At 34.6% G+C, this 22,190-nt stretch overlaps 4 protein-coding genes and 1 pseudogene across 5 annotated transcripts; 3 read left to right on the forward strand and 2 right to left on the reverse strand.

Annotated features, from left to right (window-relative positions):
* Positions 1-1,056: 1,056 nt before the first annotated feature.
* On the reverse strand, positions 1,057-4,435 carry LOC123227219. Of its 2 annotated transcripts, XM_044651925.1 has the most exons (3): positions 4,191-4,428; positions 3,349-3,467; positions 1,057-1,320 (listed from the first exon to the last, which is right to left on the reverse strand). In XM_044651925.1, exons 1-3 carry the CDS (start codon positions 4,331-4,333, stop codon positions 1,313-1,315), a joined length of 270 nt encoding a protein of 89 aa, XP_044507860.1. In that variant the 5' UTR covers positions 4,334-4,428; the 3' UTR covers positions 1,057-1,312. The 2 variants fall into 2 exon arrangements, with proteins under 2 accessions (XP_044507860.1, XP_044507858.1); XM_044651923.1 differs by lacking the exon at positions 1,057-1,320 and having other exon boundaries at positions 2,839-3,467; positions 4,191-4,435.
* Positions 4,436-10,503: 6,068 nt separating this feature from the next.
* Positions 10,504-12,107, forward strand: LOC123227153 (annotated as a pseudogene).
* Positions 12,108-13,737: 1,630 nt separating this feature from the next.
* Positions 13,738-15,612, reverse strand: LOC123228012. The gene has a single exon (XM_044653199.1). The coding sequence runs from the start codon at positions 15,424-15,426 to the stop codon at positions 13,855-13,857; it is 1,572 nt and encodes a 523-aa protein (XP_044509134.1). The 5' UTR covers positions 15,427-15,612; the 3' UTR covers positions 13,738-13,854.
* A 757-nt stretch (positions 15,613-16,369) lies between these two features.
* LOC123228013 (LYR motif-containing protein At3g19508) lies at positions 16,370-17,197 on the forward strand. Its single transcript, XM_044653200.1, is given in 3 exon segments — positions 16,370-16,783; positions 16,786-16,854; positions 16,957-17,197. Coding segments are annotated over 3 exon segments (246 nt in total). The 5' UTR covers positions 16,370-16,660; the 3' UTR covers positions 17,011-17,197.
* A 2,488-nt stretch (positions 17,198-19,685) lies between these two features.
* On the forward strand, positions 19,686-21,938 carry LOC123228365 (transcription factor bHLH113-like). Its single transcript, XM_044653739.1, has 5 exons — positions 19,686-20,412; positions 20,493-20,624; positions 20,706-20,771; positions 20,870-20,971; positions 21,321-21,938. The coding sequence occupies exons 1-5, from the start codon at positions 20,062-20,064 to the stop codon at positions 21,495-21,497; spliced, it is 828 nt and encodes a 275-aa protein (XP_044509674.1). The 5' UTR covers positions 19,686-20,061; the 3' UTR covers positions 21,498-21,938.
* The last annotated feature ends 252 nt before the right edge of the window (positions 21,939-22,190 follow it).

Consider the following 22,190-nt stretch of genomic DNA (forward strand, 5'->3'; position numbering starts at 1 on the left):
ATGCAGTGGCAACAAGAGGGCCAAGTCGCACATAATCATGAGAAGTTAATAAGTTGGTTGGTGGCAACACAAAAAAAAAAAGAGGAATCTCCTGGCAATACAAAAAAGAGGAGCAATTTCACAAACAACTTTATAATTTATAATTTTAATAATTATTAATTGAGAGTAGGAAAAAATATTATAATTTGTTAGGAGGTAAATCATAATTTAATTTGAACAAAAATGGAAGACAGTTTTATTTATTCACTATCTTCATTAAAAAAAAAAAATTATAGATTTAACAGACAATTAACTTTTCAACTTAAACCAAGGAAAACACTGTCCGGTCGAAAATGTTATACAGCCTAATGGGCCATTTTCCATAAGAGGAGCAAGTAGGCAACAACATACCTGGGCATTAAGAACCCTCCACCAACTTTCAGGTGGTCGGCCGACTCCCATAAACTGACAAACACGTCAATCAAAGTGGGACTCTTTGACTGCCAATGGCCATGCATCAAACCTCTCTCCTACTCACACTCCAATGAGTTTAGGCATCTCATGTGCTCTCTGCACTACCACTCCGCTCTTCCCAAATCGAACTCAAACCACAATTATATAACTTCTCTGGTAGGCCGCCAATGCCATCTTTTGATTTCAGGCTAAAATTCTCTTCTCTCATCCCACAAACATGGATATTTCATAATTAAAGATCATTTCAAAAGTGGCCACCATGTCATAATGCTAATGGGTATAAAGAAATATCCTTAATATATGACTTGATTTCACTCATGTCAACACCAATGCTAAGATATCAAGGCAATTGAGGATTTTTAATTTTTTCTGTTACATTTTCTTTTGTCAATTTTAACTGTTAGATAAATTATATTATTTAAATACCCTTTCACAGATAAAATCAACAAAAAAGAATTGAACAAAGATAAAAATTTGTTCAACTTTAAAGATAAAAACTTGCCGGTTTGACATAATTTGGGTGAAAAATAATGGTTGTCCGAACTGCAAACCATACCTTTTTTAAAGAAAATATAGTTTTTGTGAAAGCCTGAGACAAAGCAATTGAGAAAAGACATCGCACTGAGAGTATAATTTAACAATCAACAGCAGAACATTATAGAAAATAGTCACAAACACCTAAATTCACTATCCATGAGAATGTCCAGGAAATTACTAAAATTCCAAGTCCATTCTCCCAGGTAACATAAACGATGCCAAAATTTTATTCAATTTCCTACGGCTGACTAATAACTTCCCCCGGTACTTCTGGATGCCTCAATGTATCCTTGCACTGTATTGTGCAGATCCAAATAGCTCTTCAAGTTACTGCAACCAGAAGATACAAAATCACATCTGAGATTTTTATCAAGTATAAGGTGGGGGTTCCGGATTTAATTATAGTAGATCTAAAGACACCTGAAAATAAATGATTTCATATCATCCATGCAAATAGGTTTACTGCTGTAATGTTAGCATTCTTCAAATTAATCAACAAATAGAAGCCATATCTGGTTCATGGTTTCTGCAAAGTTAAAACTGCTTGCATGTAGAGGAAATAATAAATGAAAAGATTGAAATGTGTGTTTATTTGCAGGAATCTCTACAAATGCTTGAGGCAATCAGATCCTGCAAATGATAATGAAAACAAAATTGCCAGATCAATTGTTTTATAATAAAAACACAGATGCTCCTCTTTCTATATTAATTGTTATTTCTTGCTTTGAAAACTCCTCAGGTTTATGGAGAATATAATAGAAAGATGCATAAGTAATAACTTAAAATTTGACCCTCAACATTGAAAGAATAGAGACAATATGTCACAGAAAAAGAATTGTATATGCACAGTAAGAAATTCACTATAGCCTTGCCTTTCTTACTAAACTAATTCACGAAGCAGATCACACTCAACAGAAGAAAAATTGCATATCAGTAGTTTTCAATTAATCGAGAAATTAGCTTCAAATTTCAAGAGGGGGCGTGCGCACAGCAGAACCTAATTTACACTTAGAAACACAACTGGAGTTTACTACTAAGCTTCAGATCCTCGTATTTGAGAAAGATAAACATATAAGATATTGTCTAACAGAAAGTGAAGTAGGAAATCTACTCTATGCTTCACAAATTATTCAAATGATACTTGTGCCTCTTACTTCAAACAAAATTACTCTTCACAGATTCATAGACTGGGGAGGGTGAAGGTGGAAAGGTGAAAATTTAAACAAACAATCAGGCTAATCAGCCTCAAAAAGTTTTACATTCCCATAAGTTCACCAAGTACTATTAATACACTTACAAACTGAACTGTAATAAAATGCACAATACCTCAGTTGGATTGCACTAACAATAACAGGCATACATAGGGCTGGACTTGAACCAAGCCTGTTCGAGCTCGAGCTCGAGCTCGACTCGAACGAGCCAGCCCTGGCCGAGCTCGAGTTACTTGCCAAATTTTCCAATTAAAAATTTTGATACAAAACGATGTCGTTTTGACCAATATGTATTAAAATGACATCATTTTAATAACGAAAAACGAGCCGAGCCAAATTCAAACTGAGTTCGAGCTTGGCTTTCACAAGCTCGATGAACTCGAGCTCAGCTATATGTAAACCGAGCCGAGCTCGAGCTCAGTTTGGCTCGAATCCAGCCCTAGGCATACAAATACAATAGGTAGAAAAAGTAACAAGGTATGAGAAAGTAGAATGCTAGAGCCATCTTTTAAATGCTAAAAGCTATATATTGGCATTCTGCTTCAAAATAAAATAAGCATGAATTCCCAAAATATATACAAGAGCACAGAGAAACATCACTAAAAGTTGTACTGCATAAGAACCAATGAATTATACATTCAAGAAACCAAAAATTATTATGTAAGATAACTAGATTTCAAGGCACATCTTTTGTTTCGGAGGCTTTTGTTATACCATTCAGTCATGTACAAGAATAATGATTAACTACACTTTTTCCAGCAAAAGAAACATATGAAACAAAGAAACCTAAGACGCAGCATCGTTCTTGTGCCTTTAGCTGATTGAAAGTCCACGTGCATCACCCATCTGTTCTATTCCTTCCTATCAATCCCAATTTTAATTCCTTCTTATCAACCTAATTTATATTAGAAAGGGAAAAAGTGCAAAAACACATCTAGTTATGCCTATCTCATCACTCAATCGCAAAAGTAATGAAACATTAAAGAACCAGAAAAAGAAGATTTTCTGTGTCAATTAAGGTTATTTTAAGGCAGCAGTGTGTGATAAACAACTGAAAATGTTATGTTCTTCCCTCTTCACATGTCCTAGAAATCATAAGACTCACAAAGAGGCTACTAGCGATCCTGACAAGTACGTCGGAAGGTACCATGAGACAGCTCAGAAATTGCCCGAGCATTGACAGACAGGAGGGATGTGAAGCGGGCAGCATGCACCACACCATGCAAAGGCAAAAATGAAGCTGTGCAACCAAGTTCCGCAAAATTCCTGTAAATACATAACAGAACTATTCAAAACAAGGCCTCCCAAAAAAATTAAGTCCATTTTAATTTCTGCAGGAAAAGGAACTAAATTTATGTAATAAACCTGAAAATAAAATTTGACATGCAAATGAGCGTCCAAAAACCATACAGTACCATATAATAGCAATAACAAGACAAAAGATGGGACTGAATCGCCAAAGAAACATATGGTTTCTTAGAGAACACAAGTAGAAAAGAAAAAGAAGATAAAGTTTCTATTTCTTTATACAATTAGTGTCTTATAAAAAAAAGCATCAACTAATTAAAATCTTAACAGGCACTAGCTATGAACCAAAATTTGGTGAGTGAGTTAAAGTGGAAGGAGTACGTTGGTTGTATATTCTAGTCCAACAAAACCTCACAACATATACATTCATATAAATTTATTTTAAAAACTATGAATCATTGAAGTGATTAAAATAAATAAATGAAAGAGAAATAAGTGCATATGGTAAGAGACTCCAGCAACATTTTACATTTCCAATTATATAAATTTAAACCTCGCTTTTTTATCAGCAAAATCAAGAGGATCAATGACTTATTTTTACATTAACTATGGATTCTATCACTCCAAACCATGAACAATGTAGATAATAAATAAATGAGACTGAGAAATAATAATGTTTGATCTCCAAACATTATAAGAAATTGAGAAATTGAACTCTCTACGGGTGAGAACCAAACTGACCTGGGATTGGCAAAGGAGAAGCAGCGAGTTTGTTGAGTGGAGGAAGTTTGCGGCGGACGGAAGCGGGGCATCAGTGGCGGCGAACGGAGGGAAGAAACCCTAGAAAGCGACCGCGACAGTGATCCGGCACTTCGCCAAGCCATTTTCTTCACTCTTTTTCACTGATTGAAGTGAAAGAGGCGAGTCTCAGAACCCTTTGCTAAGTTGCTAGGGGTTAAGGGGTTTTCGTATGTTTTGTGGCGGCGTACGACTGTTAATGTGGGCACGTGCTGAGATCCGTTAGATTTTGGTATAGGCCTATAGTTGGTTTCCGTTGTTGCTGATCTTCAAATCTAGATTGAGCTCCAGCCCAAAAATTAAGGTGAAAAGCTTTCATGGGCCTTTAGGGGACCGGCCTACATACTACCTTATATTCTTTTAAATTTTAATTATTTTTTAATTATCATAATTTTTTTATGAAAAATTATATTAAATATCCATTTTATCCTTTTATTAAGTAAAAATGTCTATTTCTCCTATTCATACGCAAAAATACCCATTTTCCTATTCTTAAGCAAAAATGCTCTAATTTTTTAAAAATATCAAAATTACCCTTTACTACATCTATATAAACCTTTTCACTATCACTCTTATTACATATAATTCTTATATCACTTAAACATTTACTCACACTCTCACTTTTACTTAATATCAATTACTACGGGTTCGTTCGGATGGAAGAAGTTCATATTTTTTAATTCGAGTTGAAAAAAATCAATTTGTAAAAAAAAGTATTTATATGAATCTTAACTTAAAACTTAATTTTATTTGTTAAATCTAGTTTGTATGTTATGTAAATGGGGCATTTGGATATTTGATAATAATTTAGGGGTTAAATGAAATGTTAGAAAAATATGGAAGACATTTTGATAGTACACAATATATAAAAGATTTAAATAACATGTTAAGAATAAATAGATATATTGAAATACTTTAGAATATTAACAATAAAAAAATCACTTGAAAATATGAAAAAACAGATCTAAATTTTGAAAACTATACGTTCAAATAGCTTAGAAACAAGAAAACCAAAAAATTGGTCTGAAATTTCGTTATTACATTGTAAAATATATCTCAAAAAACACAAAACTAAAGAGGTAGGTGTCAAATTTGAAAACTACATATCAAAAAAATTTAGCTCGGTCACAAACAAACTCAAAATCATAAAAAACAAAAATCATAAATTTGGTAAAACAAAAAAATTGCATAATACATACTGAAATAGTTTTATTTAGGTCTCCAAATTGGGTGCAATCGAAAAAGTTGGCTGTCGTTATAGAGTTCGAAATGAGCTTCGTGTTGATATATTACAACCCTTGTAAGTCCTCTCGGATCAAAAGTTATGGTCATTCAAAGTCTATCACCTATAGGCCCTATAGTTTAAAAAAAATCAATTTCCACCCAACCCACGGTTTCACGGTTCAGTGAAAATTTCCCATAGACCCCTTGTGGATCTCCCCCTCCCCCTAAAATTTTGAAAATGCTAAATTCCCTCCACCCCATGGGCGCTCGTGGAAGATTAATGTAGCACCGACAGATCTAATCCATTTTTCAGCCAAACTCGTCATTTCAACCTCTAATTTCAACACAAATAAAATCTACACATCCAATAACATAAAACCCCTCAAGAAATTTAAGCAAAACAATAAAAAATCAAAATATTTTTGTGTTGTTTAAAATCGAAACCCTAAACATTCAAACCTCAAAATCTCTTTCAAATCTTAATGCTTCTAACAATAAATTGATTCAAACAAGAAGTGAGATGATGTACTATCCTTATTTGTCATTTTCAATTGTCAAAAAATACGAAAAATCGACGAAAAAGACCGAAACCCATTACGTCCGTAGGAGATCTGAATTTAATCAGTAAATTCATGAAAAATGTGGAGTTTTTATATAAAGACAGTTTAGTCATTTCCTAAATTGGGGGCATTTTTGCTTAATCTTTAGAGTTTTAGACAATTTCACTTAACACCCTTTAGTTTTAGGCATGTACTATAATTTTCCCTTTTTTTTTTTCAATCTAGTCTCTCCGTTGATCTTTACCCCAGGCTCTCGGCATCTGCCGAAGGTCTTACATGACCTGAAAAATTGTGAATCATGCCCCTGTGAGTTATACTGAAAAGAAAGAAACTTGAGCCATTCTATGGACTAATCCAACCCCTTGTCATGGCTAAGATGAATTATTGAAAAATAAAAGAGAATATATGGGATAATTTTCATCAAGCCAAAATTTAATAGTTATAGGCGTAAAAAAGTTAAACCTGTAATTATTTTTGTGTAAACCCTATTTTCATAAATATCCCTAAACAAAATTTAAATCTTAATTAAACATTATTAACAAGATTTAATTATCTCACAAGTCCCTTCAACAGTTGGTTGATCATTCATTTAAAATGATGTTGCTATTATAGACGAGGTTGGTCAGTGGTTGCTGATACGGGTAAATATGAATCCAATCAAGTTCGAATATCTTTTAGTTTGAATTAAAATTAGTTCAGTTTAAATTTATCGAGTCAATATTAAGAGTTGCTTAAATTTAGTTTGAGTTTAATTTAAATTTATAATTTAAATTTATAAATCAAATATGTGTCTCAAATTCATGATTTATTAATAAAATAACGTTATTTAATAATTATTTAATATAAATCGAATCAAATAATAAATTAAATTAGAATCAAATCAAACCATTTATTTAAATTGTGAGTCAAATTTAATAAAACTTTTTATAACTCATATTAACTCAATTTAAAATGAATTGAGCCTTTTTACTCAAATTTTGTTCATATTTAAAGTTAATAAATTCAAACTAAATTAAATAAATTTGGTCCAGCTCCAGCCCTAACCACTGAACGTGAAGACCTGCACGATTATTTATTAACATGAAGAAAATGGGGCCAACATAAAACCGAACAGCTTGGTACAAGACAAAACATTGACTTCGAAATTTCTTAGTCGTCGGACAAAACAAGTTGAGCTCCAGCTGTGATTGTTCCTAGCCCACATTTTATATCAAGTATAAAACGTGATCGATTTCTGTAATTTTATGTTATCAGTAGAGCTGCATGAATTAATGTGTGGACGATGTGCTAATAAGAAATTCAATTTTCTGTAATTTTACACGTATTAGGTATAATTAAATTGTTTTCATTTTTATTTAAGTTTCCTCAACAATAGAGATATACATAGTCTGATTTGATACAGTTTGATAGAATTTTCAAATTAAATTAAAAAAACGGTTTAAATTTTTTTTAAACTAAATCAAACAATTTTATGTTTCGAACCAAACTAAACTGAAAAAATATGATTTGAACTGGTTTAGATTATGGTTTGAAACATAGTTATCAATATCATAAAATATATGATATGTATCGTATCCTATAATATAATACTATATAGATAAAAAACGATATGTATTATAAGATATATCAAATTAATATGATACAATAAATGTATCATATAATATAATACATATCTTATGATACGATATATACTACTAATATAAATTGATTATTTTTTTTTTGAGAAAATGATAGTGTATTAGGTGTATATGAAAAAATTTTAAATATTAAGGGTGCTTGTAATTATAATATTTTATTAGTATTTTATTATTTTAATTTTTAAAAGGTGTATCATATAATATAATATACGATACAGTAAATTAGAGTTTTAATATACAATACGACACATGATTTAACTATCATAGTTTGAATATTTTTAAATTATATATATATATATATATATAAAATTTAATAAAATCAACTGAATTATAGTTTTTCATAACATACTATATATGTGTAAAATAAATATAAAATATATACATATAAAGAAAATGATAAAATAAATATAAAAAAAGTTATACACTTAATGAATTATTAAAAATTTTTGTCAAATATAATTATATATATGTATTTTTAAAAAAATTCAATTTACGACTTGATTCGTTTCAAAAATCGTTTAAACCGTAATTTAAACTGAAAAAAACGTTTAAAAAATTTCAATCTAAATCAAACCATTTTAACAATCATTTTAAATTAAATAATAATTTTTCAGTAATTTCATTTGATTTTACAATCTAAACCAAATTTTACATATCCCTACTTGGCGGTGTTAATGCTCTACTGACTTTACTGATATGAAGTAGCTCTTCAATTCTCACTATTATGTGGAAGACACAGAAGACAAAACCAAACAGCTTGGTACAAGATAAAACAATTGACTTTGAAATTTCCTAGTCGTCCGACAGAAGAAGCTGAGCTCTAGCTGTGATGCTTCCTAGCCCACATTTCATTTTAGGGTAAACGAAGACTTTCGATGTAACTAGATAAAATAGGATAAGGTTTAACATATATAATTTTAATTAGAATATGATAGTAGGTAGGTGCATTTTGAGCCTGTCATTGTCTTTAATCTGGTATTCACTTTGATGATGATGCTGTAGGTTCTGGCGTTTTCTTAACTCATATTGAAATAATAAATTTTATTTTTTAAATTTAAAAAATATATACTTTCATTCACTTTTTTAATGAATTTTGACAAGTAAAATGTTATGCAAATGTTTATTTTTTTTATTTTTACTTATCAATTTTCTTTCCTTTTTCATTTTTACTTTCTCCAATATTTTCTATTTTCCCTTTAAAAAGAGTTAGAAGTGAACTATATTTTTTGAAAATTTTTGAATCGCTACTAAAATCTTTTAGAAGGATTTTTGAAAATCCAATAAAAACTAAAAGATGTTTTAAAATTTTTAAAATTGCACTACACTCTTCAATAGTTTTGAAAATGATAATTACATCTTTAAAAAATAAGAGATGAAAATAAGAGAGTGTTATTTAGCGACTACCAGTTTTAGTAGCTATGAATTCGTTAAGATGATGATGGTTGATGAGTGTTATTCAGTTTGTAAGTTAAATCAAATTAAATTTTTTATAATTTAAATTTAATTTAATTTTAAAATAAAATAAATTTTTTAATTTAAACTCAATTTTTATTTAAAATAATTAAATTTGAATCAAAATAAATCAAATTAAACCAATTTTTAAGCGTGAACCAACTCTGTTTAAGACCAACCCCGGTTCGAGAAACCTTTGCTAAGTTGTTTGGGGTTAAGGGGTTTTTGTAGTCCTTGTGCTGAGATTCGTTCGATTTTAGGATCGTTAGACTTTGGTATAGGTCTATAGCTGGTTTCTGTTGTTGCTAACCTTCAAATCTAGATTGAGTTCCAGCCCAAAAATTAAGGTGATATGCTTTCACGGGCCTTTAGGGCCCAGCCTGCATGCTATCTTATATTATTTAAATTTTTAATTATTTTATTTATTTGTAATTATTATAATCGTTGCTTTGTCGGCCTTCTCCCAAGGCTCCTAGCATAGGACAGGGGTCTGACACGATTTGAAAAATAATAGATCGTACCCCATGAGTTATGTGTCGTGCTACAGGTTAGTCTAATCCCCTCATCGTGTCTAAGTTAAATTATTGAAAAATAGAAGAGAATATACAGGATAATTTTCATTTAGCCAAAATCTGATAGTCACACGACTAAAAAAGCTAGACCTGTAATTATTTTTGTGTAAACCCTACTTTCGTAATTATCCCTAGACAAAATTTAACTCTTAATTATATATAATTAACAAGGTTTAATTGTCTCACTTGTCCCTGCAACAGTTGATTGACCATTCGTTAGCTTTGTTAATTGATAATTTAAAACGATGTGGCCATTATGGACGGGGTTGGTCAATGGTCGCTGAACGCGAAGACTTGTACGATTATTTATTTCTGTGAAGAAAATGGGGCCGACATAAAACCAAACAGCTTGGTACAAGACAAAACAAATAGACTTTGAAATGTCCAAGTCGTCGGGCAAAACAAGTTGAGCTGTGATTCTTCCTCGCCCACATTTTTTTTTAAGTTAAAAAGGTGATCTGTAATTAGATGGAAATAGGGTAAGGTTTAATTTATGTAATTTTAATTAGATTCTAGAAAAAATGGGAGTGGGTCGGTGCATTTTTGGCCTGCCAATAATGGGTTTGATGACGTGGTAGCTTTTAAACTTTTTTTTTATGATATTATAGGTATAAATAAATTATATAATGTTATGTATATAATTTGATATAATAATATTTGATTTGATAATTTTAAAATTAAAAAATAAATAATATTATTATTTAATCATAAATTATTATTTTAATTTATACACAAAAAAAAAAATTACATAATTTATTTATAGGCGAAATTTTATTTTATTTTTTTAATCAATCATTGAATAATTAGCCTTTCCTTTATTCAGTCTTACAAAATTTGGTACGATGTAACATTTTAGCGGCTTGTTTCATTTCTGCAGTGCGAACAAGCAATTTTCAGAATTCCGAAGAACCACACATGGAAAGGCACTCGTATTCCGGCAGGACCCGTAACCATGCAGAGGCCGAATTCGAAGCTTGGATGAGACAAATTCAAGCAAAAGCAGACCAAGCGCCAACATTGCTGCGGGAGACGGCTGGTGACAGCGCCTGCTGCATCTTCAGAGTCCCTCAAAGCCTAATCGAGATCAACGAGAAGGCGTATCAGCCCCGTATAGTGTCCATCGGCCCATACCATCACGGCTTGGACTATCTCAAGATGATTGAAGAACACAAATGGCGATTTCTCGGCTCGCTTCTTGATCGGGAGGAAGATAGTGATAATATCCTCCAAAGGTGCTTCAAAATTATAGAGTCGTCGGAGGGAGAATAAGAGAGTGTTATTCAGAGACTAACAGTTTTAGTAGCCGTGAATTCGTTGAGATGATGGTGCTTGATGGGTGCTTCATCATCGAGCTCGTGTGTAAAGTTACAGGGCTGATACAGAGAAAAGTTGATGATCCCATATTCCAGATGGGCTGGATTCTCCCGTTTCTTATGCGTGATCTTCTCAAGTTAGAAAATCAAATCCCATTTTTCGTTCTTCAAGATTTGTTTGATATTTTAGTACCCAATTCAGGAGCCTCCTTAGCTAGTCGGACCCTGAAATTCTTCAGTGATCATGTGCTCGAAAGGCCAGATTCGGTCTTAAAGAAAGCAAACAATCTTCAAGTGAAACACATACTTGATTTAGTTCGTTTGAGTTTTCACCCCTCGTCCCCAGAAAGACGTCCAAGTAACACTCGTTTTCTTGTCTCTATTCAGCCTGCTGAGAAGCTTCATCGTGCTGGAATTCAGTTCAAAACAAGGAAGAACAAAGATAGTTTCTTGGACATCAAATTCACCAATGGAGTCCTCAGAATTCCACCTTTACCAATGGATGATATCGTCAGCTCTTTCTTCCTCAACTGTGTTGCTTTTGAAGCATGTTATGGCCATAGCCAGAAATTCATCACCGATTATGCTACTTTCATGGGCTGTCTCATTCACACCCCGAGCGGCGCAGGCTTCCTTTGTGACCACAAAATCATTGAAAACTGCTTTGGAACGGACGAGGAAGTTGCTCAGTTTTTTACCGATGTGGGAAAGGATGTGGCATTTGATATTCGAGAGTCGTATCTGGCGAAGTCGATTGTGGAAGTGAATGAGTATTATTGGAACGATTGGCATGTTCGATGGGCGAGCTTTAAGAACAAGTATTTTGACACGCCGTGGTCGTTCATCTCAGCCTGTGCGGCGGCTATTCTCCTAATGCTGTCCACGATTCAGGCCTTCTTTGCTTGGTACGCCTATGCTCGTCCTCATTGATTAATAAACTTATGCGTCCAAGACTAAATTCGATCAAGGGACGTTTAGATTGTTAATTATGTTATCAGTGGAGCTGTATGAATGTATGGAAGATGTGCTAATAAGAAATTCAATTTTCTGTAATTTTACACGCATTAGGTATAATTAAATTGTTTTTTTTTTTTCTTTTTAACGAGGATTTAAGTTCCTTCGGCAGTGTTCCAATAGAAAGAGAGTACCGTGATGAAATTTGGTGCTTGGTAGCATACATATTAATGCTCTACTGCTTACTGATATGAAATAGCTCTTCAATACTCAGTATTGTGTGGAAGACACAGAAGAAAATGATCGATGTCTGTATATATTTTTTTAATGAATTGATGGGATTTCTTGATTGCACCAACCAGTCAAAAGAAGAAGCACTGCTAGCTTCATGTGAAGACATCTAATTAAAACTTTAATTTATTGGTGTATAGGCTGCTTGGCTTGAGCACTAAATAAAAAGATGTTTTATGTGGGAATGCATGTATGGCTGACAATGTCCAAGTGTAGATTTACACGAACAAATATAACTCAATCTAAGTAGCATGATCCATGCACATCTTATAAAATTCTGAATTAATAAATTAGTTTAAGGTTTCATGAAAACCTGATTGAGAGGATTAGTCTTTATCCTCTAGAACCTCTATACATAATAACTTTTAATAGATAAAATTATTGCATTAAGACCTTGGGGAAAGACCAATCCTCTTCCTCTAAAACCTCTATATACGACATCTTTTAATGAGTAAAACTGTTTTGTTAGGATTTAAAAGAGAGGAGTGGTCTTTTTCCTTTGAAACCTCCATACATGACATCTTTTAATAAATAAAATTGTTATGTTTGAGCTTTTATGAGCGAACTGATTTTCTTTTTTCAAAAACCTCTATACCTGAGAACTTTTAATAAGTAAAATTGTTGTGTTAAGGCTTTGGAGAGATAAATTAGTTAATATATAGTAGGTTACTAAACTTTATCAAAGATCCAAAAAATTGTAAAGTTCACACGGTTGTTGTTTACTTATATAATAATTTGTAAAATATATTAGATTTATATTTATTGATTATACTAACCTTATTTATAAACTATCATTTTGAGTACTATTCAATTATTGAATTTATTAATCTAAAATTATTAATGTTATTAATGTTAAGCCATATAATGGAAAATTCTAACACTGAGTAGAGACGACTAATGACTATCGTGCATCAAACATTTTATTGCTTCACCCATGGCACAAGGTTTTGGATCCCTAATTGCCTCCTCTAATTAATAGCAAAGAAAACGATCATATTAATCTGTGGTGCTCCTACATTTCTTTCCATGAAACATGATTCATGAAAGTTTATTTAGTGGCATAATGCTCTCATGGATTTCAGAGCTAGGTAAATGATACCGTCGTATACTGAATTGGAAAGATTAATCAATGGTCGAATACTTGTTATATCAAGGAATTTTTAGCCAAATATATATGAAACAAGCTAGCATGCATATTGTAACACGAAATATTTTCGAGTTTTATTCATTGTTAACGATCCTATACGGTGGATTTCTCCTTCAGTTGGAAATGGCAATAATTGTTGTATTGTATCCAAAGGGCAAAGGTGGTCAAAGAGGCAATAATTGTTTAGCGACAAGCCACCAACTAAAGGAGTCATCACTTTGACAAGTCTCGGCCGTCAGGAGGAAACTCATAGTGTAGTCAAACGTGGGTGTATTTTTAGCCAGTTAATTTCCACCTCAATTTGATGCTATTATAAGCTTCATATTCTTCTAGTATCAGATTATCACAAGCATCAATGGCGTCTCTGCCATACCTTTCATTTATTACAGTTCTATATGCGACCTCTTACACTAGTAGCTTATAATATTTTACAGCATATATCAACATTCTAGCTCTATTATTTTCCAGAAATTAAAGGCAAATCAACCTCGTCGCACCACTCCACAAGCCTAGTTTCACGATAAGAACTCGTGACATTATTAGGCCAATAACTTAACCAAACCTGCCCTCCAATTCTCCATTTCAGCACACTCCCTTCCATTTCTCTGCTTAATCTCCATCCCACTCCCTCTCCATATTCATCTCTTGCAAAAACCAGCCCACCCGTTTTCGTAAATGGCCTATTTCCTCCCATGTATCTATTTCTAAGGCTACTGTTGCCACTGCCTCCATTACACGTGGCCATTTCTCGACCAGTCGTATTGTCGCACAAAACTGCATCGAAAACGCCAGCGTTTCCTTCAACATCCTGATCCCACCTCCAGTTTTTCGTCTTCGTCTTTGTTGTCATCCTTGCCCGAGCTTTCACCTTCGGAATCTTTGAATTTCCGTAATTGCTATTTAGATTCCTCTGCATTTCAATTTCTCTCTCGCCGTTGTTCGTTGACCGGCCTAAGCTCAACCCAGCCACGTAATTGCACCCGACTTCTGGCCCGACCCAAACCCGTATCCTTGTCGGGAAATGTCTTTCATCTGCGTATTCTAAGTCTTCGTTTTTATTAAACCCTAATTTCGCCACGTGGAAGCGTAGATTGTCGACGCGTGCATTCACCTGAATATAGCCATCGTGAAATTCCACGGAGTATTCCAGCTGAAGGACAGCCTCAAGCTGTTGGTGAGCCAAGGCGTATCTAAGAACGGATTCTTTAGCTTCCATGATCGGGAACTTAAAACTGGTATTTCCGTTGGAGCGCGTCTGTTTCATGGCGGAAATCGGCGCGTATCCTTTTAAAATCCAGAAACCATGTGCCTCCGTGGCATAAGCGAACCCGAGATGCTGACGTGGCACGGGCGTTACCGCCTGTAAACCTACGCCCAACTCTCTCAAAATCAACCATTTTGCTAGCATGTACCCCAGAGTGCGCATAAAACACAACTCCGCATCAACGCCGACTAATTTCAAAAAGGTTCGCAGCACCGGCGCGTGCTTGCAGGTTAACGCCTCAATGTTCGGACCCAAAGTAGTACTGAAGTAAAGTGAACCAACTAAACTCGGAGCGTCAAACGCACATAACCAGAAAAGACGCATGAGAAAGACTAAATCGAAGAAACTTGAGAAAGATTCCGGGGAGTGCGAATCCATTATCCATGCAACCGGGTCGGGGTTGAGTTTTTGAAGCTGAGAACGGGGGCAGGTGCTATTCTGCGCGGTAGGTGAGTGGGTGATGATTTCGTGGAGGAGCTGGAGAAACAGCGGGAGGAATGGTTTGTCTGAAGAGAGAGTACAGGCGTCGGAAACCCATAGAGTCTTTTGAGAGTCATCAAGGTCAAAGCCCTGAGTGTAAACTTTGAAGATCACCAGACGTTCCGAGTCGGACCCCAAGGTCATCTCAGCTCTGAGCTGAATCGCTTGAGTTGAGTCATCCTGACTCCTAGATGAGCTCGCCAGTGTAAAGATGAGTGGAGACTCTGACTCGGCCCACGCAGTAGAGTAGGGTAGGCCACATATCCATGACCAAATATCCAGCATGTTTTGTTGGTTATCGGTTTTTTAATTTTGGCTGTAATTGGAGGTCTGGGGTAATGGGAAAAATGTGAAGAGGTTTATTCCAGTTGTTAGGGTTTTATAGTGTAAATGAGTGATGATGGAGCTGCCAACTTGGAAGCAACGGAAACCACGTAATGGGAATCACGGAACTGGTGATTTGTAAACGGTGGCTTGAGGCGGCATTAACTCCTGCTTGTTTTCTTTCACTTTCTCTCTTGAATTCATCTGGTTTCTAGTTTAGAGATTTGACGGTTTAGGGTTAGAAGTTTGCATGGACAGCGATGGTGGGCCGTGAAGTTTTGTCGTGTATTATTTTGTGACTTACACGTGTTGGTTAGTTTACATGTCCGATTTCGCATCACAAAAACGACGAAAATAGTGCTCAACATGAAAGAAAACCTTACATTATCTGGAACTACAAACAGTAATACAGAGTACTATCAAGAGAGTCGAATTGTGATGGGGAACGTAGGTCGTTTTGGATAGCAGATCCAGGAGTCTGTAAGCCTGTAACTTTTCCGGAGATATCTGAATCTTTTTTTTTTTTTGGGTGGAGCAGAAGAGTTTACGCATCAGTATCGACTATCAAGCAAATGTTATCCAATGACGAAGATTGAAGACCATAATAACTACTTTAATAAAATCCACCTATTTAGCAATGGATTCGATTCGAGTCTAACCACAAACTAGGTTGGCTCAAACTTTATTCAAATATTAAAAAACCTAATTCAAATAAATTTAAATTGACAATAAGTTTATTAGAAAAGCTATTGGAAAGTGCCGAAATGAAAGACGGTTGTAAAAAATACAGAAAGAATCATTAAAAGAAAAAACCAAAGAAGAAGAAAATTCATTTAAAAAAAAAGATTAAAAATTACCAAAAATGATGAATACGTCAATGATTTGCTCAAGTTGACCTGGGAGCGGTCACCTCAGCCCAAGTTGGATTAATTCGAACAAAATACTACATTGGATCCTAATAGAGTTAACTCAATTCAACTCAGTTTAGATTCACTGCTATTATAAATGTTATAGTCTTTAGAATATTGATTTGGGCGTCAACATTGGGCTGGCTTTAGCCTTGACTTTCGATATCGAGCCCATAGATCTGTTTGCTACTGGCCCAATTGATAATGCAAACCAAAACCCTCAGAGTTAAAATGCACAAAAACTAGTTGCGTGATCTGTGATTCTGTCTGCGCTGCCGGAAGAGAAAATGGAGAAAGCTTTAAGAGTATACTGTGCCGTTCTGAGGCTGGTTCGTCGTTTGCCAAAAGACACGAGACCTTACTATGCTAAATACGCCCGCGAAAACTTCGTCAACTACCGAGAAGTTGACGCCACGACCCAAATGCCCTTGATGAGCTCTTCCAAAGAGCTTACAATCACTCCGTCTGGGTCCTCCAAAAGGTACACACTTTTTGTACATAATCGTCTTTGTTCGTATGTATAACTTTACATGCGTTTGTTTAGATTTTCCTGATGACATTTTTTTTCTTTCTGTAAATGCAGTACTCGGTTGATGAATCAGCGGCAACAAAGCTGAAGGAAATTTGTTTGAGTTGATGTATGCGAGGTGTTTGTTGTTATGGGTAAACGAGTTGTTTTAGAAAATGTTATATTTTATACATTTTTTTATTGGCGTTTTATGATTAATGTTTTGAATGAGTTTATATAAATGATGGTGAGACAGCCATCATGATGTATCAGAATTTACAGAAATTTTTTTATTTTTCCAGCTTTCTTTCTTTCAGTCCCTTTTTTTTTTGTTGTTGTTGTTTCTGATATTGCGTATTGCCATGACATTCTTGCAATCCTTAGGCATGCCTGTCTCTCTTTTCAGAACAAATAGGCAATTAAACTTTTCTTAGATGGGATTCACAGTGACAACAATTAACAATAGTAGAGCTTTTAAGGGTTGAATGGGAACACTTGGAGATGTATTGGGCTGTCTTTTAGTTAGGGATGGATTTGAGCTAAGGCGAACCCAAACTCAATCTCGGCTCGAATCCAGAGTAGCCAACTAGAGCTTGAGGTCGCTCACTTGAGGAGTGCCTAATAAGCATTAACTCTAGAGAAGAAATAAAAAATTGTTGGAGAACAAGAAAAAGAATCGCCAGCAAAGCAAGCTTTGGCATTGATTTCAACGCGAGCCAAGCTCGAGCTCGACGAGCTGAAATTACCAACGTGAGCCAAGCTTGAGCTCGACGAGCTGAAATTACTTCAACTTTGATTGAATCCACCCTATTTTCAAGGTAGGGTCACATTCAGATAGTACAACTTAAATTGCTGATATGTTTTTTGTAAACAGGAGCATTTTAGGGGAGTTTAGGTCATTAGACTTTGCAATTTGGCTTGCAAAATTAACTGCCTTAGTCATAAATTAGATTATAGGTTGGTAGCAGTTTGAGCCTGGATGATGCTTGCTAGAATAGAAGCATTGATGTACACTAATTCAGGAGGCTTCATAATACAGGATTGCTATATGTGATGTTGATCTAAATTCAATTCTAATAGTGTCATGAACATAACTCATCCGTGGAAGGGTTTTGCTGAGCTATATTCTGATCATGACTGAAGTCATTGTATGCTTGTTGGATGGTTCATTTTTTAAATTTCATTATGTTTCTTTTACCGTGTTTGAAGTTTGAACTAACGTGCTGCTTGTTTCTTTGTCTGTATATCATATGTGAAAGAGAAAAATGTTGCGGTTCCGGTTTAAGGCATTAATGAGATTTAAATGTGAATTTCCATAAGAATTTCAAGCTAGTTTTCTCTCTCTTCTTCTACTTTTTTTTCTGCTAGTCAGTGCCTCGAACAGGATTGATTGCAATGAATTTTTTCTTTTTTTCCTCTGCATTAAAAGCAAGGGTTCAGTGAATTTTGACCGTGAGAATGTTGCAAGTTCTGTCTGGTTCAACGCTTTTGCAGGTGGTTAGGCAAATTCTGGAATTTGGAGAATGAAATTTTTTATCTTTTGTGACACTTGGCTGGTATACAAAAATATGTATTATATTAAGTTATATAGATTGGCGTCGTTCTGAGTTTGTTTACAATATGTCTCCAGTGGCAATACTGTAAATAATTGAAGAATGAGAGGGCTATAGTTAAGAACATCGGGGATGGCGAAGGAGAGACAACGACCAACGAGGTGTCGGAATGCGCGACAATATATCCGATGCAAATGCAATTTCTGGTTGTTGAACCAAATGTCTCAAACAAAACACGTTTCTTAAACCACTTTATTTTTCTTACTTGGTTTGTCCACGTGCCTTCTATTTTCTACTATTAAACTTGCATTTGCGTTCCTTGCCCACATAACTGAATCCTCTTGGAAACTACAAGTCATGGGATGCTGTTAATTTATTTCGTTTCTTTCGAAATCTTAGTTTTTATTCTTCTGATGTTAAAATGGACCCAAAATTTAGCAGTTCAGTTCACGGGTGTGAGATGGGATCAGTATCAGCATTGAGTCTATTCACCATTAGCTGGCAGACTGATGGATAAGATCATGAAGCTTAAGCTTGGTTTGAGTACGAGTTTGGTTGGATAGGTTCCCCTGATATTCAAGCTCAAGCTTGAATTCGATGGGCTCAGACATTGTGGCTTGATCATGAGAGTGAAATCAAGAATTTGAGTTTAATTCGAAAAGTTAAAATTAAATTTATTAACTTAAACATTTATTAATTATCCATTATATTCAAAGTTAAAGTTTATAATTTAGGGTTGTGACATAAGATTTTAGTTTAGAATTGTAATGATCGATGTGATTGTTGATGTTATCGGTGATAATTAATTAATTAATTATATATTTTTTATTATTTTATTATTTAAAATTAATATTAATTAGGGGTAAATATATAATATAATTTTGAGATAATGTGTTATTTAGTTTAAAGATTTTTCTTTTTTTAATAATTTTTTTCCGAGTGAGAAAATGACTTTTTTATACGTTTTTCGTCAAATCTTGTGACCTGTCATAGGTTGATCAACAAATAAAAAATTTAAAAATTATATACTATAACGGACTTGCTAGTGAAACACACGAACCAATCAACTAAAAGTCTATGTGGGCACGGAATGCAGACGGGGTGGCATGGCCCATAAGACTTTGGTCCCTCACTGCTCAATCGGGCTCACAGGCATGTCTACTTGGGTGGGTAATTGTCATTCGGCCTAAAATCTTTCAGGAAGTTGATGATAAAGGTGGCTGAGTAGTAGTACTCAGTGAGTCGGTGGTGGTAACTCAAGGAAAAAACCGGTTATAAGGACGCAACAATGCTTTGGAGATCGAAGCCACGGTTTTCTCGGGCGATGTGGGTTTGACTGAAATTAGCCGAAAACCAAAGCCTAAACCTTGAAAAAATCGTACTTCCTCTCCTGTAACGGCTGCTGCTCTTATCTCATAACAGCACACATGTACTGTCTTCACAACTCCTCCCCTTATCTCATAACAACGCACAAGTACTCTATTCGCACCTCCTCTCACTTCTCTCTCTTCTTTCTTTCTTCGCTGTCTGGCACACTCAATTTCTTAATTAAAACCTAATAAACTTCATACTCTTTCTTAACTTAGCTTAGCTAGCTTAGCTTGTTTTCATCTGGGTTTGTTCTTCAATGGCCGATAATGGCGGATTTGACGGGGACCAAGGCACCACTACCAGTTTCTCTCAATTGTTATTCTCTGACGATGTCGTTTTGGGTCCTGATATCGACCACACTTTAATCAACTATTCTTATTCTTCGTCTTATTTGCCTTCTTCTGCTCATGAAAAGGCTCCCAAAATGCTTTGTTTTGGTAACTATGGAGAAAATGATCATAGCGAAATATTTATGTATGGTGGTGAGAGTATCATGACCAGAGCCACTCCTCAGAAATCTGGTGTTATTTGCAGTGATTCTTCTTCTGCTTCTTCCGGGAATAACAGCAGTGCCAACACTGCTCAATATTCCAAATCTAATGAAAGCGTATGTAAAGTGAAATTTCATAAAGTTTATATTTTGGGTTGTTTTATAGTTGATTTTTTATTTTATGTTTTTCCTGATAGAAAAAACGTAATGGGTCTGGCAAAGAATCAGTTCCATGCTCAAGCAACATAGCCACAACGCCAGTGACAACTCAGAGAAGTAGTAAAAAGACCAAAGCAGAAAATCCCCCTTCATCTACCGGCCATGCAAAGGTCTTAACTCAAATATATACAAGATCTAGGCGTTGAGTTTATATAAGTAACCCTCATTTTCGATTGCTTTTGAAATAACAGGCGAGGAAAGAGAAGCTAGGAGAACGAATCACGGCATTGCAGCAGCTTGTTTCTCCTTTTGGCAAGGTGAAATGAAATTCCTTTCTATTCAATTGCATGTTTTCAATTCGATCAATTAAACGGCGTTTAAATTCTGAGGATGGGGCAATTGTATTATTATGCAGACAGATACGGCGTCGGTTCTGCATGAAGCGATGGGCTATATCCGATTCCTCCACGATCAGCTTCAGGTTCTGTGCTCTCCGTACCTGCAACACCACTCACCTGTAAGTACCAACCGCATCTTCGTCAGATTCTCATATGACTTTTTTTTCTTTTTAAAACTAGGAATCCACCCGAATCGAAGGATCGAATCCTTTTTCAGGAATTGTATCAATCACACCGATAAAATTTCGGGTCCAGTAATAATTCAAATTCTCCTCCTTGGGAACTCACCTTTTACTTATACCGCCCAAACCACCCTTTGGACGACTACTTTCCCTCAAAGACAAAACAATTTTCTTTTAACGGTGGAGATGGATCAACAGTCAACTGTGGGGACATGTTTTTAGTTTTTAGTTTTCCTACTGTCTTTGACTGTTTTGATTGATGTAAAATAATAATATATGTTTACAGGGTGGTGGAGAAAATGGAGGAGATGAAGAAACATGGACGGACCTGAAGAGCAGGGGGCTGTGCCTGGTTCCAGTGGCTTGCACTGTGCACGTAGGGAACAACAACGGGGCGGATTTCTGGTCACCTGCCATGGGAAACAATGTTTCATCATCATCATCATTCACAAAGCAGCAGTGAAATATTCAACTCAAACGTTTTAACTTTCTACTGTGCATGGTGTTTGTTTCTTGGCGTTCTTGCCTTGAACAGACTTGACGACTCGTGTTAAGAAAAGTTAAATTTAGTTTTAAAGCAAAGGGACAGGAGAGGAAGCTGAGAAAGTTCACGCTTTGTTAAAGGATAGATATGAAAGTGGTAATGTTCATGATAAGTGAAAGGTGATGTTGTTTTGGGTAGTTTTTCAATGATAAAGCATTGAAAAACTTCTGGAGCTTAGGAAATTACAAATGCAATTTTTGAGGAGAGGGTTCGTTGCTTTTTGCCTGTTAATTTCTTTATTATTACTTTTTTATTTTGGTTTTGGAGGATGTAGTTTTGTTCAACAATGATATAAGTTCTCATACAGTACGAGTTTAAATATCTTATGTAAATATATCAAAATCAATCGTATTATTTATATATTAAAATATATACATATACATATATATATATATATATATATATATATATATAATATTGCCCTTACAAAAATCATAAATAATTTTAAAAATAAACAAAATGAACTGTTGATAGATTATTTTGAAGTTGATTATTCTAAAAGCTAATTTATAGCATTCATATAGATTTATAGGCCCATTAACAAAAGGAAAAAGTCATCACCGACTGAAGTTTGAGAAACATCACCTTCAAAAATGGGCTATGATTGGACTT

This window comes from Mangifera indica, chromosome 10 (assembly GCF_011075055.1).
Source record: "Mangifera indica cultivar Alphonso chromosome 10, CATAS_Mindica_2.1, whole genome shotgun sequence".
NCBI lineage: Eukaryota > Viridiplantae > Streptophyta > Magnoliopsida > Sapindales > Anacardiaceae > Mangifera > Mangifera indica.

Excerpts from the sequence above, each read along its gene's own strand:
- LOC123227219 (XM_044651923.1), bottom strand. The coding sequence starts at position 4,333 with ATGGCTTGGCGAAGTGCCGGATCACTGTCGCGGTCGCTTTCTAGGGTT. Across the intron at positions 3,468-4,190 it reads TTCTCCTTTGCCAATCCCAG|GAATTTTGCGGAACTTGGTT; the intron begins GTCAGTTTGGTT and ends ATGTATTTACAG.
- LOC123228012 (XM_044653199.1), bottom strand. The coding sequence starts at position 15,426 with ATGCTGGATATTTGGTCATGGATATGTGGCCTACCCTACTCTACTGCG.
- LOC123228365 (XM_044653739.1), top strand. The coding sequence starts at position 20,062 with ATGGCCGATAATGGCGGATTTGACGGGGACCAAGGCACCACTACCAGT. Across the intron at positions 20,625-20,705 it reads CATCTACCGGCCATGCAAAG|GCGAGGAAAGAGAAGCTAGG; the intron begins GTCTTAACTCAA and ends TTGAAATAACAG. Across the intron at positions 20,972-21,320 it reads ACCTGCAACACCACTCACCT|GGTGGTGGAGAAAATGGAGG; the intron begins GTAAGTACCAAC and ends ATATGTTTACAG.